The 14,980-nt window shown below is 27.9% G+C and overlaps 3 protein-coding genes across 4 annotated transcripts in view; all 3 read right to left on the reverse strand.

Moving 5' to 3' along the window:
• LOC124427224 (WD repeat-containing protein 89) overlaps positions 1 to 2,585 on the reverse strand; it is a 6,560-nt gene extending 3,975 nt beyond the window's left edge. The window contains exons 1-8 of one of the 2 annotated variants that reach the window (XM_046969834.1): positions 2,458 to 2,585; positions 2,068 to 2,322; positions 1,573 to 1,799; positions 1,105 to 1,442; positions 889 to 1,017; positions 292 to 386; positions 118 to 220; positions 1 to 29 (exon numbers count right to left, since the gene is read on the reverse strand). The exon at positions 1 to 29 is cut by the window's left edge and continues 3,975 nt beyond it. In XM_046969834.1, coding sequence (XP_046825790.1) covers positions 1 to 29; positions 118 to 220; positions 292 to 386; positions 889 to 1,017; positions 1,105 to 1,442; positions 1,573 to 1,799; positions 2,068 to 2,228 — 1,082 coding nt within the window. In that variant the 5' untranslated portion in view covers positions 2,229 to 2,322; positions 2,458 to 2,585. The other variant, XM_046969833.1, reaches the window with a different exon arrangement.
• Positions 2,586 to 2,636: 51 nt separating this feature from the next.
• LOC124427223 (probable ATP-dependent RNA helicase DHX35) lies at positions 2,637 to 13,572 on the reverse strand. The gene is made up of 12 exons (XM_046969832.1): positions 12,829 to 13,572; positions 12,318 to 12,532; positions 5,675 to 5,854; positions 5,227 to 5,367; positions 4,971 to 5,133; positions 4,706 to 4,867; positions 4,214 to 4,360; positions 3,958 to 4,099; positions 3,553 to 3,839; positions 3,139 to 3,444; positions 2,908 to 3,061; positions 2,637 to 2,827 (listed from the first exon to the last, which is right to left on the reverse strand). Exons 1-12 carry the CDS (start codon positions 12,857 to 12,859, stop codon positions 2,701 to 2,703), a joined length of 2,055 nt encoding a protein of 684 aa, XP_046825788.1. The 5' UTR covers positions 12,860 to 13,572; the 3' UTR covers positions 2,637 to 2,700.
• LOC124427225 (ceramide phosphoethanolamine synthase) lies at positions 9,234 to 12,307 on the reverse strand. Its single transcript, XM_046969835.1, is given in 1 exon segment — positions 9,234 to 12,307. A coding segment is annotated over 1 exon segment (1,095 nt). The 5' UTR covers positions 10,387 to 12,307; the 3' UTR covers positions 9,234 to 9,291.
• Positions 13,573 to 14,980: the final 1,408 nt, after the last annotated feature.

The raw sequence follows: 14,980 nt of genomic DNA on the forward strand, positions 1-14,980 counted from the left end.
TCTTCTCCGACAGTTACTAAAGAGTTACTCTATGATATCATAATTAAAAGATTATTTCAATTTTTCTTTTTTATTTATTTCTGTAGTTAAGGATCTTTTTATATATAAGTCGCCTACCTTTTCATGTAACCAACTGTCTCTTACATACTGCTTATTTCCAACAAGATTATAACAGATTTCTAGTTGATTGTTTGCAACGCTTAGACATCTTAAATTTTCACTATTGAGAAAAATATAATTATCATTATTAAACTGACTATTTATATATTTGATTAATCATTCAATATTTACCCTTTAACATTATCTGATCCTGCTAATAGGAATGGTTGTCCAAGCGCATTCGAAGGATGAAACTTAACTATGTAGCAATTATCTGGGTCATCACCCTGAAAACAAAATTAATAACAGTAATCAAGACTATTTTTTCTTTTTAACACACATAACGAAAAATTAACAATTATGCATTTGGATATATACAAGTCTTCTTGTTTTCCCATCCACCAATTTCTCAAAATATAGACAGCAGCATGTAAATGTGCATTAAAAGATTGCATATATTGGTTCGCCCGTCATCAAAGCTATAGCTCATAAACTTTACCAATTTTTGCTGTAAAATTTTGAAATGCACTAATAACACAGATTGTGAATAAATACTTAGGCTGACTTGTTTTAATTTATCTTTGTATAACTTACCTAATATCAAATAAACTGAAATAATATATTATAACTTCTATTATGCAATTCTTTCTAGATATATATATATATATATATATATATATATATATATATATATATATATATATAAAATATTATAACCAAAATTTTGAATAATACTACAATTGTTAAACAAAAAAGTAATACCTAAAAAATAATATAACTAAAACATACGTGTGCTAATGCTAAACTGCTACGTTTGAACCTTGTATATGGAGTTACTCCTTCAGCATTCCAAAATTGCAACGACGATGTAAATGTTGTACACCATAGATTGTCATTGTTCATCCAGCCTAATCCATCCTTTTATTTAAAAATACATGTAATAAAAATAATTAATCAATGCTATATTATTAAATTTGTATTCAAAAAAATTACATACAGACTTACCACCGAGGACTCGGTATTTAATGAATATCTTAATGCCATATCTTCTGTAGGCTGCGTTAGATCAAAGATATTGATAAGACCATCTACACTACCGGATGCCAAAATATCTCGTTTGTTGGGATGAAATGATAAGCGAGTCACATCATCCATATGTGACTGCCAATAACCTCCAAGAAGATTATTATCCTTACATTCTACTTTAGAATTACTATGCCTGATATCCCAAAATAAAATAAATGTATCTCCACCGATGTGTTCGGTTCCACCAGCAATAAGTCTTTCATCGCAACTTATATCAAAACTAGCTAATGGTTTTAATTTTCCATCTTCAGAACTATCTAGAAAAAGCAGTGTATACATATCTATATTAGAATGTGTACTATACAAATTTAGAAAAATACTTTCGGGAAATCATTTTAAAATGATAATTCTTTTAATTTAAAATATATGACAATGAATAATATGAACCTTTAAATTCTGCAACTGCTTTTCCTTTAGCACGTAAATCGCATGCAGTAATTATTCCTTTATTAGTTGCCGTATATATAATATTCTTGGAGGTAGGACTAAATTTGATTCCAACAATAGTAGCTTTATTATGAGTTAACGTAGTAGTCCTACTTAAAGTTTCTCCTGCTGTATAGATGACGCACAAATGATTGGATGAAGCCGTTCCGATTCTGAATTCTGGTTCACTAAAGACAATAAATTAATATTAACTCGATTATAACAATTAATAAGATAAATACAAATTAAAGCAATTTCTATGTATATATGTGTGTGTGTATATATATATATATATATAGATTGAATGTTTGAATTATGTTTTAATAATATTTTCGAGTCATGTGAACTTACGGTCTAAATTTGGTAATAAAAAAAAAATAATAAATAAATAAATAAAAAAATAAAAATAAAAAAAAATGAACAAAAAGAAAAAGGAAAAAGAAAAAAAATGTTTACCTTTGAGTTCCACAAACTGCTAAAACATAACTTTTTCGAAACACCGTTTCTTCAACCGATAATACTAATTCGTTTTTCTTCTTCACAGACATGTTGTTATTCTGTTTCGCTGTACCGTTCTCTACGCTAAGTTTTTTAAGAGAATCGATTATATTTGCCATATTTTTTAACACAAAGCTTTGAAGTAGACGCTACGCATTTGAGGTTATTGTCTCATTTGAATTATAAACATGCTTTGTCCGGAAAATAATACATCTGTTAATTCATATTAATGTTAAACATTTTCTATTAATTCCGTAACATGCATATGAAAGTAAAAATAATATACAAAAATAAAAGAATTCTTTTCCCCGGTAAATTGCAAAATATTATTACAAATTATCTTATTACCTTTACAATGCCAACAAGAACGAAAATAACATAACCTATATTGTTATTAAACCGTTGATTTGGAGGCGCTAGCGTTGCAGAATTAATTCTTACAGTGCGCATGCGTATTTTCGTCGAATCAGTGGACCAATAGAATTCCTTTTGCATATTTATTTTTTTTATGAAAACGAGAAAATAAATACGTGACATAGTATTTATTTATTTATTAAATATTCTTACAATTACCAAATTATTATATCTCATTTAAACCGGATCGATCGAAGTTTTTTCGTAAAAATGTGGGGCCAATTCTAATAACCATTCCGATTGTATCATAGTTAAATCTTTCATATAAGTTTTATTAGTTTGTACTATTTCACAGTAAAGTATCCTAAAAGAATAATAAGATGTAGTAGAAACTAATAACAGAATGTATTAGAAAACCTTTGTAAAAGAATATGGATAAATTACCATTGTGGCTGTTGAATAGTATACAGGCAACTGTTCGAGTGGATATATAAATCCTTATCCCCTCGGATCGTTTTATATACACCAGTATAATGTAAATATGCAGCCTTTGGAAATAATCCCGTTGTTATGCATTTCAAGATCTGTTCTACGTTTCCTATGATAATAAATATTTATTTATAATAAAAAGCTATTTTAACGAATCGCAATTGATTTTCAAAGGATGATGATTACCATTGCAAGATGTCAAAGGAATATCCAATTTCTTTAACATTCGACAAATTTGTCCTCGAATTTCCGAAGCCCTTCTTAAAGCTTTATTGTTGAGAAAATTCTTTTGACACCAACTTGGCGTTTTATTTTTCTCATAAGCGATATAAACATTTAATAACGTCAATAGATCGCCTTCCTCTACTTCGAATTTACGATGAGCCACTCTGGCTTTTGCAATGGCTTGACCGCCGCCAGGTCGAATGAAAACATTTTGCACTTGAAGCATCGCTATTATCGAAGCAATTTCTTCTGAACAACCCATTTGTCCTATTTCGATAAGAAATTTTAAAACCATATTACGATAAATTTTGTATTCTAAACGAGATTAACTCGAGAGAGAGAGAGAGAGAAAAAGATAACTATTAAAATTATTACCGGAAACAATAAGACATTTTCCAAAAGTAGGTTCTAATGGCATTTCTGCCATTGTCATGCCTAAAGGTGTCGTCAGTTCTCCATCATTATCTATAGCACCTAACGCATAAAGTAATTCCATGCCTGCTATAAGATTTTTACTGGGTGGAGCCGATGGAAAATTGAATCGAAGTACATTATCGATTCCCAATGCTTTTAATTGTAAAATCGCTGGTGCTAAATCCGATCTTTGCATTTCTGGTGGGGTTGCTTCTGGTAATTCATTATAAGCTTCTTCCGTATATAATCTTCAAAAATGCAACAGCAACAATAAACAAAACAAAACAAAAAATATATATATATATATATATGTATGAAATGAGTTGAAAAATTGATAGCTAGAACAATTTCTTTTTCGTTTATTACCTATAAGTTTTTCCACTTTGAATTCGACCAGCACGGCCGGCACGTTGATCAGCCGATGCTTTGGACACGGGTACAATAGTAAGACTATTAGTTTGCGTTTCCGCCTCAAACCAGGGCATCTTGACAAAGCCGCAATCGATCACTGGAATATATCGTAAAGTACATTACATTAATATGACTTTTCTCGTTCAGAAGAAAAACTTTAATGTTAACATTACGAAACTAAAAGTAGCATGAAAGCGTACTGTGATTCTACCGTAAACGACGTTTGGAATAGTAATTGAAGTTTCAGCGATATTTGTCGCCACGATAACTTTTCGGGTGTCTTTGGCAGCTCTCCAGAATACCTTGAGTTGTTCATTGTTTGGTAGAGATCCATACATTGCCAATGGTTGTAGTTTTACTACACACACACACACATACATATATATATATATATATATATATATATATATATATATATATATATACATGAGAAAAAAAAAAGAAAAAAATAGAGAAAAGATTAAAAAACTAAGTCGTCTGATATAAGTTATTCGAGATATTATTCGTTACGCATTATTTTAAAAATCTTTTCTCAACAATAAATATATACGTATTTAATTCTTTTTATTTGTTTCATTAAAGAAAACTAATTTGGAAATAATTCAAACACGATTGTTAAAATATCTCAAAATGAAATATATATGTATATATGACTTAAAATATCTTCATGATCACTGATACAAATAGAGTATTTTCTATTTACGTTTTCCATCCTTTATAAGTTTAGCATGTTCTGATAGAAGAGAAACTGCCTGATCTACTTCGTCGAGTCCTGTGAGAAATGCTAGAATGTCACCGGGTTCCTCTACTTCGTGAATCTTTAAAGCGGTATCCACAACACTCGTGACGTAATTTGCTACTGGTTCTAAAATTATAAATTCAAAGAAAAAAGAAAAATGTCTAAAACATTAAGAGACTAAGATTTTACGAAACACAAAGCGTGTATATACAAAACAAGTTAGCTCTACCTCTGACGTATAAAATATCTACTGGATATAATCTACCCTCGACGCTCATAATCACAGCAGTATCCTTTGAAGAATCCTTTGTTGTATTCATATTAAAAAAATCGCGTAACTGTTCGGCATCGACCGTTGCAGAGGACACAACGATCTTTAAACTTTTGCGTTTCTATAATGACATAAAATCATTAATGATTTTTAAGGGAAAAAAAATAACAAATGTTACGTTTACAACAAAGATGAAAATAATTTTTCTATTTACTCTAATAATTTTCTTCAAAAGCCCCATAATAATGTCAGTCATTAAAGATCTTTCATGTACTTCATCCAATACAATTATTGCATACGTTGTCAGCAATGGATCGCTCATTAATTCACGTAACAATATTCCTTCAGTCATATACTGTAAGTAAAAAAAGGACGTTGAATTGAAACATGCATTATAATGTGTCTCAATATGATTCATTATTATACATGTACAAAAAAAAAAAAAAAAAAAAAGAAAAAGAAATAGAACAGGATGCACTGTTATATTCTCTACTATTCCATTGTATCTGCTTATTAAATCTCTCCTATGGAAATAATCTGATAAAAAGCTTCGGAAACATCACTGTGTCCACGATAATACAATCAATTTCAAAAAAAAAAAAAAAAAAAATGGTGGGGGGAAGAAAAAGAAAAAAAAAAGAAAAAAAAATATTTTCACGTACTTTAATCTTGGTAGATTCATTGGTGCAATCATCGAAACGTATGCAATAACCAACTTCGGTTCCAAGTAAACAGTTACGTTCGTCAGCAACTCGACTTGACAATGATGTAGCTGCAACTCTTCTTGGTTCTGTTATTCCAATTATTTTGCCATCTTCGCACCATCCTGCCTCGAGAAGGTACTGTCAATTAAAGAGAAAAGCAAAAAATAAAAAAAAATAAAAAAAAAAAGGAAGAAAAAAAAATATATGTAAGAACATAAAAATTTTAACAAAATCGTTAAAAAAAATAGAAAATGAAGGGAAACGTACTTACGTATCTTCATAAAAAAAAAAAAAAGCAGAGTGAAAGAGTGAGTAAGCGAGAATGAGAGAGAGAGAGAGAGAAACTAGTCCTGATAAAGAGGATTGATAAGAACAAAAAGAAACTATCGACACTTTACTTTTGTTTCCTTCTTATGTATATATATATATATATATATATATATATATATATATTTTTTTTTTTTCTTTTATTTTTTTATGACATAATGAAGTATCCGAGTAACTTTGCTGACCACCTATTGTGTTCCATCGCGTGAGAAAAATAAAGTTTACTCGTTATTTTTTTTTCTCATTTCTTTTCTTTTGTTTTTTTTTGTCATGTCAACCACATAACTTCTTTTGTGGTAAATTTTCCATTTGAACATAACTTGCAGGAGAAAAAAAAAGAACTGGATAACAACTATCGTTTAACGTGCATGTTACATAATAATAACTATGTTATAAATAAAATTTGTAAAAAATTGGTTTTACATGAAATTAATTAAAAGTAATTGATTTACATGAAATTCATGAAAATCAATTACTTTCAAGAAATAATTGAAAGCATTCTAATAGTTGTTAATGACTTAAATATGGTTGTAGACAAAATCTATTTATTTTAGTTTTAAAAATATAAATTAATAATTAATTATGTAACGCGTAATAAATATATATAAATATATATATATATATATATATATATATATATATATATATATCTTTTTTCTCTTTTCTTTTCTTCGAATACATACACACGTGCGTATAAATAGAAAATTGAAATTACAATGTAAAATGTTAGTCATGCCAACACTCGAATGGATATTAATTCCTTATCAGTGTGATATTTATTTACCCTTCTTCTTACGTATAAGATAAATTAATATTTTATTATCGATCAAACAAGATCCAATTTTTCAATAAATGAACTATGTCCATATAATTTGTATATAATAAAAAAAAAAAGAAGAAAAGGAAAGATAAAAAAAAAAAAAAGAAAAAAGGAAAAATAAAACGAAACAAAAAATTATAAAACGAAAAAAAGCATACAAAATCATGTAGCTTACATACATGATTATAATAATTAAAAAAAAATGCAAAGTAACGGATTAATTGCCATACAATTAATCTGTTCTTGACTATGACTTAAATGCAATGAATCGTAATATTCTCTTCGAAATAGATTTTTGCAAACATCATGAAATTAACAAGAGAGAAGAAACAATAGATATATATTTCTCTCGTTGAAGGGTTATCTGGAAAATAAAACGCTATACTTCTTATCTCATATCACACCAAGCATATTCTTTTAAACATCCTATAGTCGGATGAAGTCATTTCTTTTTTATAATAGATAGCAAATAGTAGGAAATAATAGTTGATTATTAATATTTACCATTCCTTTCTTTTTTATTCAATGGTATTCGCATTTTTACGCGATTAAAAATAATTCCTAAAACAACACGGACACACACACAGATGCACCCGTGTATAAAGTTGTTCCTCGTATTTCTATATCTCTCAATTATCGTACTTGTTAATCTTATCTAACAGATAGTACGATTAGACAAAAAAGAAAAGAGAGAAAAAAAGATAATGTTAATAAAAACTTAGAAGTTTCAGTTATTATGAAAAATCATTTTTACTTTTATATGTATATATATATATATATATATATATTTAAATATGAAGTATATATGTATATATTTTAATTAAGAAATTAGAATAACAAATAGGCCTCTGAATTTTTTTTTTTATTGAATTAAAAATAATGTTATCTGTGTCAAAACGTTATCGCAACAAGTATTGACAGAAAGCTTATTATATTTGCAAAACGATCTTTTTATCTTACGATTTTTCTTAATACTAATATTACTGCCTTAACGTTACCTCTATACGACGATAAGATAGAGATAACCGATACATCTTAATACTAAGAGTTTTTTGCTTATAGTTATTTCTATATAATAATCCGACGATAAGATACATAGATACGTTACACATATATATTATGTATTTTTAAGGCATTTCTATTTATTAAAGTATTAATATGGCATACGACGTATGGGATTTATGAATTGATTTATTGATTGATTTATGAATCATCGATAACAAATCGTAAACAAAAAATAAATTTGTATCGAATAATAAACTATTGTAAGAAACTTTATAATTCACCATAAAAAATTATTGGAATTACAATATTTTGGTCAATAAAGCAAAAAAGATTGACTAAAAAATAATGTTGAAATTTATAGCATAAGAAAGAAAAATTATTAAACATTCTGAACATTATTATTATTGTTATTGTTATTATTATTATTATTATTATTATTATTATTATTATTATTATTGATTTATTCAATATTTGTATATATATTTTTTTGATCTCATAAAAAATAGTAAATTTGTGCTATATTTTGAGTTATCGAGGTCTGCCTAACTTTTCTATTACGTTATTATATAATATATATTTAAGTATTTATTTGTTTATATTAGAATCGACATATTTAAATTATATATTTTATGATTAAAAAATTATATGTATAAAAAAAAAAAAGAAAAAAAAGAAAAAAGAAAGAAATCACACAAATATATAGACGCCTTCGATTTTTTCTTTCGATCGATTGTTATTCGTTTGAAAAAATACGTTCTCAGATAAACGAAAAATTTTATGCCAATTTATTATATTAATCAAAAGATTATCGTTATATCATTTTATACATTCATGAACGCGCGCGAGCTAATGCGAAAGTTTAATCAATTATTTTTCTTTCTTTTCTTTCTTTTTTCTTTTTTTTTTTTTTTTATTTAATCGTACGCGATAATTCTCTTATCGATAATCAATTCGTAAATGAGAGAAATAAATTTGGTCAATACATCGTTCTCAGTTAAAACATATCGATAAGATTTTACCTGTAGTCACAATAATACGAAATATTTGTGTCCTTTCTTTCTCCTACATTTTCGAAAGATATATCGTCGAAGTCACGTAGATACTATCGTTATATACTTTTGTAAAAAAAAATTTACAAAAGTAAATGAAGTTTGTATCGATCGTAATAATGAACTAAAGATAATCGTTAAAGGATTCTTCACATCGATACGGTGAACTTATATATAATTTTGATAGCAATAAACGTCGACGTATCAATGAAACATCAAATAATCTAGATAAGATTATTAATGAAAAGGGAGAGAAGAAAAAAAAAAAAAAAAATATATATATATATATATATATATATATATATATATATATATATATATATATATATATATATATATATATAGTCGAGAGATAAAGACAGATAAATAATCTATCATCGATGAATAAGGCCGACCGAGGAAGATGTCACGCCATCAACAATTATAGGTACCATATGTACATAATCGTAAGCATACTGATAATGAAATTCTGTCAAATAGATAAGTAAAAATATAAGAACGTAGGACGACCATCTGGACAGTTTCATATATTCCCAAACACGATTAAAAAATATTGCCAGTAAAAGATAATCCATGGCTGCATGTACATTGAACATTTTCCAGCTTAGAGCGATGAACCAGAATGAATTACTTCTAAGTACATTGGTTTGTCGTAGATGTAGAAGTTCGGTGTTGATTGTGAATGGTTCGATGTCTAGATCCAAAAGATCCTGATAAAGCCATATATAACGATTCCATGCGGCACTGGCAACGATCAGATGACCGATCAACAAGAGAACATTAGGAAGTGCGATGTTCCTTATCGACGTGTTCGAAGATGATACGTAATGAGTCGTATCTAAGACGACAGATGTTAAAGGTAATGTTTGCATCTTATCGTATCCTCCTCGTCTGGATGGAGAGCGAATAATGAAGTAATAAAGGCCGACGATCAAAGCGACGCATCCAAGAGCATCGCAAAAACCATCAACGAAATAACCAGGTGAACCAACGTCCGATCGTTCACCCGATATGTTTGCTCTCTGTCTCGCTATGTGGCCGTCCAAATCGTCTAGCTATGTTCTCACTTGAAAGAGCATAACGCCGAGACGTCTTTGCGCCAGGGACTCGCTCGAAACACATTTGCCCGCTAACACAGCGATTAACACGTGAAAACCACTTATTAAATTTGGCGTCAACCAATACCATGATTTGCTAATACCCAAAATCTTATCCATCAAAGAGGCCAACGGGCTCAAGAGAAAATGATTCGGATGATCCAATGTCAAACCCTTCACCGTTACCGCGCAAAGGGGATTCAAATCGCATGATATCATTGGTCGATATAGTGGTGTATCGGTCACCGTTTCTTTCACACGATAATTCTTCACTCTCAAATATAATAATATGTCCATTACGATGAAATATATTATCGATACTGCGAGAAATGCTAGAGTCAGTTTATTCATCAGATCGTAGTGTACGGCCATGTTATTTTTTTTTCTTTCTTTCTTTGTTTTCCTTTTTATTTCTCTTTTACAAGAAATAAAATAACGCTCTTTTGTTTTTATCTCCTATGATTTTCGTAAAGCACAATTCTTTTTTATTCTTCAATAATAATATCGAATAATTTCTTACACAAATTCTACGAACACACTTTGATTGTATTATTCTCGTAAAAGATCTGATAAGTTCGATGAAAAATATATTAAAAAAATAAAAATAAAAATAGAAAACAAATCAAAGATTCGTGTCAAAGGTAACACTTTTGACCATTCGGCAGACGGAACTGAAGCTTACTGAGTCACTCGCGGAGTCGCTCGAACTTCAATAATCTACCTTAACTCCTCGCGGCGACGATTGTGTCCATGCGTCGTCGCATCGCACGTAATCACGCATAATAGATCTTTTACTCGACTATATTTCTCTCCCTTCACCTTCATTCTCGATATATCACTTTCTTTCATTTCGCTTTTTTCCTTTTTATTACAGTTAATAATATATAAATCTCCTAATCGCTTTCTTTTCCCCCCCCCCCCATCATTTTATTCCTTGAAAAAGATATAGATGATCTTTAAAAAATATTTTATATTTATAATTTTATTCATTTTATGCCTTTCTAATTTAATATTCAATTTTTATATGCTTTCTCCTAATTTATTTTTGTCATTATTTATTGCTAATAATAAATCCAATCGTTTCTTATCTATCTATCTGTCTATCTATCTCGAAGAAACAAATAGAAGAGCAATTAAGATATCCTGGGGGAAGAAAAAGAAAAAGAAAAAGAAAAAAAAAAAAAAAGAAGAAAGAAAAAAAAATTGTCGATCCATTTCTCCTAGATTTGTAAAAAAGAAAAAAAAAGAAGAGAAAAAACAAACGATAGAGACGAACGACAAAATATATAAAATTTCCCTTTAGAACGAACGTTTTCTTCTATGTGGCTTCTTTCATCCGTTATGTCAGAGAAACGAAAGAACGGCTTCTTTTCAACCCCTCGATACTTTTATATTCCTAACAAATCAATCCACCCTTTCGATTCATTCCTCCCATCTTTTTCTATCTTCCTTTCTTTTTATTTCCCATCTCTTTCTGTCTTAAGAAGAGAAAGCGTTATCCTTTCTTTTTCTTTTTTTTTTTTTTTTTTTTTTTTTTTTTTTTTTTACTATTTTTTTAAATTCCATGAATTTAAATTTCGTATACTTACTGTTCGATCGTCGTCGAACATCCTCTAATTTTCATTGAACTGAGACCTTGAAGTTTAAAGACTATAGCTAAATGACGTGAACTTTACATAGGCACATGCGCATTCGAATACGTTTTTTTTTTATTGCGTCTTATCGGTCGAGACGTTTGTAGCAGATACGCTTTAATATCATAAGGGAGAGAAAAGGGTAAAGGATACTCTTGACCCTTTTATTGAACGAACGTGATATTATACGAAGGGGGAGTTATATGTTACTATTAAATTAAAGAACGTATGTATATGCATATATATAAGTGAAACAGAAATAACATCAATAATTGCTTTGATGAAATCTTCACAGTACTTCTTTGATATCATTTTCTAGAACTACTTTAGAATTTGTTACTATACATATATATAAGGATATACATACAAAAGTTTGTTTTAGATATTGATCTTTGCCCACTATTTGCTAACTCACATTTATTATACTCAATAATATCTAATTTCTTTATCTCTTTAAGAAATTAATTCTAAAATATTTCTTTATATATTCGGTCTACATTATCGAATTAAATATTATTTTATTGCTCTTTGTGTAAAACATTAATTACTATACATGAACAGATATTTCTAAATAATTGAAAAGCATATGTAGAAAGAAAGTACTACATGAATGAAGCGTTAATGTGTACTAAGCAAAACTTATTTTCTAATTATTATATTTTTAAATACCTGTGGTAACTGCGTACTTTTTCCACATCCAGTTTCTCCGACTAGCACTAGAGTCTGATATTTTTCAAGTAAATATATGATATGATCTCTATTTCTGAATATAGGTAGACGTTTGCGTTGCATATCCAATGCAAGAGAATGGTGAGCATTGTATACAAATTGTGTCGAAGAATGCACATCGATATCTGGCCTGTCTTCTTGCCAAGTCGAACTACCTATAAATATAAAATATAATTTACTATATATTGGAACAAATATCACTTATATATTTTATTAAAGAAAGTACAGTATATGAAAAGTAAAAAGTATACTCAAAGTTAGGTTAGAAAATTAATAATACGTCGAAATTATCAAGATATATCAACGTGCAAATAAAAAACAGTAGCAATGAAATGTATTTCTATAAATAATATTATAAAATTAAATAAAAATGAAATTACAAAGCTTGTATTACAAAAAAAAAAAAAAAAAGAAAGAAAAAAAAGAAAAAACATTGAACGTTTATACGTACCAGGTTTAGAAAATACAGGTTTAGTATTCATTTTTTTTGAATTTGTTTTACAGATGTACGTATTGATAATTTATAATTGTTACAATATTATTTCACTATTATAAATCACTATTGATTAACTTATGTGATAATAATATGCGATCATTTAAATTGATAGATAAAACACATCGTACGTTTAAAAACATTTCTTAAAAACACTTTACAGTACAGATGGCGCTCAATATCGTGCTCTTTTACAAATTGAATCAAAATGACGATGGATCAAAAAGATTTATTAATGATAATTTTTTTTAATTATCTGTATAATAAAGTCATTTTCTACGTGCCATTAAATAAATTAATATTTGATGTGCTGTCAAATTAATATCGATTTAATAATAATTTTTAATTTCTTTTCATGCGTGAAACATTACCGACCGTTCTTAAGTCTATACATACATACATACACAACATACAAACAGGAATACCTGTAAAATATTTGAAAAACTTCTAAATAATGATTATTGATAAATATCTTATGATCAATAATTTTCTGATCGGAATAGTATTTTATATAAAATAGTTTTTAATTTTAAATTGGAAATTCAATTTTTCTATAAAATTGCAAATTTCAATTTTGCTCATGGATTTCTAATTATAAATTTCAATGTACTATAGTTTAATTCATTAGATATGTCTTCTAATTAATTAAACAATTACAATTATTTATGAAAGATATACAGTTGCCAAAAAGTATATTTTAGTATTCAAGAATTTTATTTTTATATATATATATATATATATATATATATATTGAACACATTCAGTTGTAATTTTTTATATATGCGCGATACTCCACTGTTGAAAATATTTTTATTTAATTTTTATATTTGCCCTCACTGCTACAAATTTGGTTTTATTTATGACGCAAAACACGTATAAAAAAAAAAAAAACCATTAATAGTTTTAGTCACAACATGATATTATAAATTTGTTCATAGAGCGACTTTTTAATGTTAGCAATTAATTTCTTCATCTTTTTCTTTTGCAGATTATGCCATATAGAAATATCGTTAAAATTATAAATAGTATACACTTCATTACTTTTCAAAGTTTTGCATAAAATAAATAAAATAGATTATTATTCTTAGATTAAACTCAAAAGTAAAGAAAGTAAATTTCTTTTTATTCCTTATAAAATAGTATTGTCATATATCTGGATTTTAGAAAAGTCGATACCGAACTTATTATTAATATAAATTTTGTTATATCTCTGCCAAACCTAAATAGAACAAAAATATTTAAATTTCTAATCAAATTCGCGTAAAGTGAGAGAGACATAATATGAACAGAATCGTTCGTAGAGTATAGGTTTTTCTAATCACTTCTAATCTGTTAGTAGTTGTTCATTGATACTTATACAATAAATCAAATTATCAGAAACTGGCTCTACGAACAAAGCAATTTGGTAGTATAAGTACCGATTGTAATTTATATACATACATACATACATACATACATACATATATATATATATGTATACACGAATCGTTTTTTTAAATTATTTGCATTTGACACCTACATGTATATGATATATAGTTTCTCTATGGGATACATTTGAATTTTTGTTCACGAAATGTGCTACGACCATAGAATTGCTACTAAAAATAAATGCAGTGATTTTACTGCTGTTAGCACAATCAGGTATGTTTACTCACCAGTATGTCCTATACACACACATACATATGTTATTATGTATTATTGAACACAATTCTTCAAAGTTTTACTTTGTAAATTGCACAGATTCATCATTAAAATTAAAAAAAACTGTGTTTCCTTTTACAAAACTTTCCAACAAGAGTGCGATTCGTTACAAATCCTGGCATGTAGACTACATTAGGCGAAATGAGAGACTTATTTCTCGAATATTTTAATTAGGTTTTTTTTGTAAATTTCAAACACTGCGCGCATTTGTCAGATATAGAGAACATGACGAGTTACTTATTATTTGTATCCAATGAAAGTACAGTAAAATGTTATACATAATATGTATACATCGCGAGTAAAGATTTTTTTAATGATCTTTTTCAAAGAGTAAATAAATACTTGAAGATACAAGTATTCTACTTTAGGAATGTATTTTGATTCGCAGAAAAATAATGTATTTTGTATC

This window comes from Vespa crabro, chromosome 10 (assembly GCF_910589235.1).
Source record: "Vespa crabro chromosome 10, iyVesCrab1.2, whole genome shotgun sequence".
In the NCBI taxonomy this organism is placed as follows: Eukaryota; Metazoa; Arthropoda; class Insecta; order Hymenoptera; family Vespidae; genus Vespa; species Vespa crabro.